At 41.8% G+C, this 5089-nt stretch overlaps 1 protein-coding gene across 1 annotated transcript; it reads right to left on the bottom strand.

Moving 5' to 3' along the window:
* Positions 1–741: 741 nt before the first annotated feature.
* On the bottom strand, positions 742–4023 carry PARK7 (parkinson protein 7; the record flags this gene model as incomplete). Its single annotated transcript, XM_010080427.1, has 4 exons — positions 3897–4023; positions 2232–2333; positions 1515–1574; positions 742–811 (listed from the first exon to the last, which is right to left on the bottom strand). Coding segments are annotated over exons 1-4 (322 nt in total), but the record flags the coding sequence as incomplete, so codon positions are not given.
* Between the last annotated feature and the right edge of the window lie 1066 nt (positions 4024–5089).

Here is a 5089-nt window from a genome sequence, read left to right as displayed (position 1 = left end):
ATCACAAGTCCTTAGTGGACCGTGACAATCACCTAACTGAAGAACGAAAGAAAAAAATCCCAGCAACATACCAGAAAACAGAAGTGAAAATGAACTCCAAAAACACGCTCTGTTAGACTGTCTTTTACGCACTTATCGCCACGCTCCATAGCTGGGCCAGCCTCCCAGTTTGATTGGGACTACTGGCAATTGTTCATCTTGCTTTTTTACATACAAATCTTACAAAGGAATGAACTGGATACCTAGCTGTGCAGGATATGTAAGCAGACAACCCTCTCCTCAAGAGTAATTCCATCTTTTGCTACCACTCAGACGAGGAAGGGTGAGCCTGTAATTCTATATTTACAGCCCTCCTTCTGAAGCTAAAGGGCAGGAGAGGAGATGTGAGATCAATTTATAGCAGTGATGTTCTGCCAGCTCTGTGTCCTCGCAGAAAGATCACCAGAATAAGCAAATATTTTGTAAAAAATCCTAGCACATCACATTTCACTTTTTATTTTAAAGACACTAACACAACTGACTGGAAAGAACTGGGTACCAAGCAGAACTTGCAGGATAATGGTTCACAATACTTTAAAGATTCCTCTAAACTTACAAAAAATTTACAAAAATTTCAAATGCTGATGATTGCCTGTATAGTACAATCCCTGCTACTAAATTACGGGAATAGACAGGAAACTGTCTGCATGCCCCTTCAAAATATCTAAATGCTTTACAAAGCAAGATGTCTTGTCAACCCACCTGCACATATGGCAGCAATCAGGCCTTTTCTGCTTTCCTGGTCCTTCAAGATGTCTTTCACAGCAGGAGACTGTATGAAGAAACCGTATTACAAGTCATTGTTGGGAGTTGACTATTTGAAGCACAGCTGAAATATTTTCCACTGCAAATTCATAAACAAGTTTTATCAAGAAAGCCAGCTGAGAATTCCCCATCCTGCCTCAGAACAGAGGGCAATGAAAACACTAAGAAGGAAAAAAACTGAAAACAATAAACACTTGTTCCACAAGGAAAGAGCAAAATCAGAAGGAACTGCAAAAGAGTACTTGTGATATCATCTAAATCCTATTTGATCATCTAAATCCTATTTGATAGATTGACTTGTTTGTCCGCCTGCCTTCCACAAGGTATTTATACTACCACTACAACAGTTTTGCAGCAGAGACAGAATTCTTCAGCAGAGAGTCCTGTGGCTTCAGCCTGTTTTTATATTTCATGGAATTAAATCTTCATTTGCAACTGTTTAATCTTCATATGATCATGATCAGAGATCCTCCCACAATACAGAGCACCCTTCCATTTTCATTCTGCTTAACTAGGTACTCCAGGCCAAGAATCTACCCAGTTATCCCACCTATATATTCACAAGAAGGCTTAAGACAATTAACAGTTTACTGATTCATTCTGAAGAGAATGTTGAGATGCTGAACTGAATCTGCAGGATTACTAAGCAAGTGCAGACCACCCACAACTCATGAGGATGCCCATGAATCTCTAAGATAACAGGACTTTACCTCTGACAAGTTTTGAGCTCCAAGGTTACCCCCAGGCAGGACCACGACATCGTAAGGCCCCTAAACAAACGAAAGATATAATTGTTCTGTCAAACAGAGGCTGGTGCATACGTGACACTGTTTTAAGGCCACTACAGTTTTGCTGAGTGAGAATCAAAGGGATCCACCTCTTCTTCCACTGAACAACATTTTATGGTCTGAGAACCAGCTCCAATTATGGAACAAAATACTGTTTCCTATTCCAGGAAGAGCCTATTATCAATAATGTCTATCACAGAACTAACTTTTAAGTCTAGTGCACTTAAGAGCTCCAGCAAGCAAATGGCAGCTCTTGCATTGTAAGAACAAGTGGTTTTCCTCCAACCTTACTGTACAGGTCTAACTATAGCATTGTTTAGCTTCCCACCCTTCAGTTGTTCCAAATCACAGTATTCTGTTGGGCCAACTAACATGCAAAATAAAGTTCTATGTTTGACGTTCTGCAGAAAAAAATACCTGTGCAGAATTAATAAATCTGTTTGATCCTAGCGTGCTATGAAGCAGGACAACACTGAAGGAGAGCACTGTGGGATGTGCAGTTCTGTGATTCACTGCTGAATAGAGCTAACATAACGTGGAACACATTTCTAAACATAACGCTTAAGCTTTGCAAATTCACCTCTGAAACTGTGAGAAAGGCCATGTTGGCCATTAGATCAGATCAGAACGATGACCAACCTCTTTTCTGGCATCTTCGAGACTGGCATCAGGACAAATGAAGACATCTCGACTGCACTGCACTGGTTCTTTTCCTGTTAGGCCTGCAACAGTCACTTTGATCTAACAGAAGAATACACGTATTATTACAATTCAAGAATTTAGGGCATTCTTCTTATACGTTCGTTCTTAAGTAGTACATAGAATGAGTGAAGCACTAATGAAAGATATCAAGAACAGGCCAACATTTAAGCTTCCTCTTAACCATGATTAAGTACAAACACACAAGGTAAGCAGTGATATTCACCTAAACAAATACCTGTAACAGTACAACTTTTCAAATAGGACATTTAGACAATATCTGATCACAGAATCACAGATCATGGAACAGTTTGGGTTGGAAAGGACCTTAAGGCCCATCCATTCCACCCCTGCCATGGGCACGGACACCTCCCACTAGCCCAGGTTGCTCAAAGCCTCATCCAGCCTGGCCTTGAACACCTCCAGGGATGGGGCAACCTGGGCCAGTGCCCCTCCACCCTCACAGGAAAAAATTTATTCCTAATAGCTAATCTAAATCTGCCCTCTTTCATCTTAAAACCCTTACCCCTCTGTGTGTCCCTGCACCCCCTGATCAGGAGTGCCTCCCCATCTCTCCTGTAGCCCCCTTTCAGCACTGGAAGCTGCTCTAAGGTCTCCTTGAAGACTTCTCTTCTCCAGGCTGAACACCCCCAACTCTCTCAGCCTGTCCTTGCACGGGAGGTGCTCCATCCCTCTGACCATCTTCATGGCCTCTTCTGAACTCGCTCCAGCAGGTCCATGTCTTTCCTGTGCTGAGGACTCCAGAGCTGGATGGTGTACTCTGGATGGGGTTTCACGATCCCACAGGTTTTAAACAAAACAAAACAATACAACCCAGGAAAGTCAGACTAAGTAGATCAGATAATTAATTGAAGTCTCTCTGCAGCCTTGAGCCATTCTCAAATACATTTATGGCATTTTCAGTTTTCTTCCTTGACTTTTAGATGCCTGCTCATAATATCATAGATGTGCATGGCACAGCTCACATTCACTAAATAAGCAGACAAGCTTGTGCTTCTTATGGTAGCCCAAATCACGAGTACGCTAATGGAATGACAAAGGTGCTGGGAAAAGGTTATTTTTATTTTAGTCATTTCTATATATGAAGTTGGTGCATTTATTTAAAATCTTATTTTCGTACCTAATCAGATGATAACACTGTACCACTATGGCTGCAAAAGTAACAAACAGTATGAGGAATCCCATCAGACAGAATTCTAATTAATAACAGAATTTTAAAAGTAGGTCAAGAAAAGCTGCATAATGTAATAAGTTGTAATGTACTGAGCTGTCCAGACCCCTGAAAAGAAAGCACTTCCTGCTAACCCCCTGTTTTCTGACAGGGTAAAATTTACTTGAAACATCCACTCAAGTCTACTCTAGGCTCGTGTTTTGAAAGTTCATATTTTGCAGAAATGTCAGTTGTCATGAATGCTTATTTGGGGCATGGCACAAACATTTGCTAGCCAGTAAGAAGGCACAGGTGATTTTTCAGCTCACGCAACAGACTACACCTTGAACTCCTAGCAATGAATGTCAACTTGAGGCAGAGATTTTCCCAACCAAGCACTCACAAAAAGATTTTTTCATTGTCTGTACACTTACCCCAGCTCTTCTCATGACATCAGTGGGGATTACAGTTTCCATTTCCTCTGCCCCCTTTGCTAGAATCACCAATGCTCTTTTTGAAGCCATATCTTGAGGGGTGCTGTTAGGTGAGATGGTTGCGAAGGGAGAGACTGAGGTAGGTAAAAAGAGACAATGTGGTTAGAAGGCAAATCCCCGAGCACAAATCCTTCCTGGTAGTGAAGTTTAACAGTGAGCACTTCGCATTTCTGCATTACCTTTCATTTAAGCCACCTCAAAATGGTTCACTAGCTTCAACTAATATTCATAGCAATCCCATTTAACTAAAAAGCTTTTTACCAAGAATGCATTATGATATTATGAGATTAAGACATTGGTGCAGTGGGAGACACAGCAGATCAGCACCAGAAAATGAAGCAGCTTGGCCTAAGCAAGACTTTACATGACTTGAGCCTGCCAGAGAGAAGGGCTCAAGGTGGGTGGCAGAGTTGTTTCCGATTTACACACCCTCACTCATACCCAGACTACTGACTCCTACCCAGGTCAGCATTTATAAAAAGGGCTTGCATGAGCTTTGACCTCAAGTCTGGTATTTAGTTTCCACACAACATGCTTCATGAAGAGTTTCCCGTGACTTATAATGACTCGATCAGTGCCCCTGCAAAACCTGAGCAATAGATTTTCTGGGTATTTCACAGTTTTGTGGGGGAGAAACGTGTGTGCACATGTGCAATGGGGGAGCAGACGACAGAATCTAGCAAATGGAACAAACTAGGCTCAAGACTTTTTCTTTCAGCTCATAAATTCAAGCTGAGGTGAATGGCCAAATTTCCACTTGAAGCTTAGGTTAAGTACCTTCAGCTACATCCTGTAAAATACACACTAACTCATACTGGTCTGACAGAAGTCTGTGAAAGCATCTGTGGTGTGAGAAGGCACTTCATAGGTCGTCCACTCTATGAGACAGGGATTTTTTCCTAAGTAGAGACTTTTCATCCAGAAATGCACATAGCACCTGGGAGCTCTTCATAAAATGAAATCCACATTTAGTTGCTTACGTGAAAGAAAACCGTCCCCTCATCCTGCTCCAACTTCATCTATTTTCAGGTTCACTCTCTACTGCTAGCCTCAGAAAGATGCTATTTCTAGAATGCAGTAATATACAGTAGCAGCAGCATGTCCTGCAGCATGCAGTATCATCCCAAGCAGAC

The sequence above is a fragment of the Pterocles gutturalis genome, unplaced genomic scaffold (genome assembly GCF_000699245.1).
Source record: "Pterocles gutturalis isolate BGI_N339 unplaced genomic scaffold, ASM69924v1 scaffold16449, whole genome shotgun sequence".
NCBI lineage: Eukaryota > Metazoa > Chordata > Aves > Pterocliformes > Pteroclidae > Pterocles > Pterocles gutturalis.
Note: the sequence above shows the minus strand (reverse complement) of the source record. Positions and strands in the feature narration are given on the sequence as shown.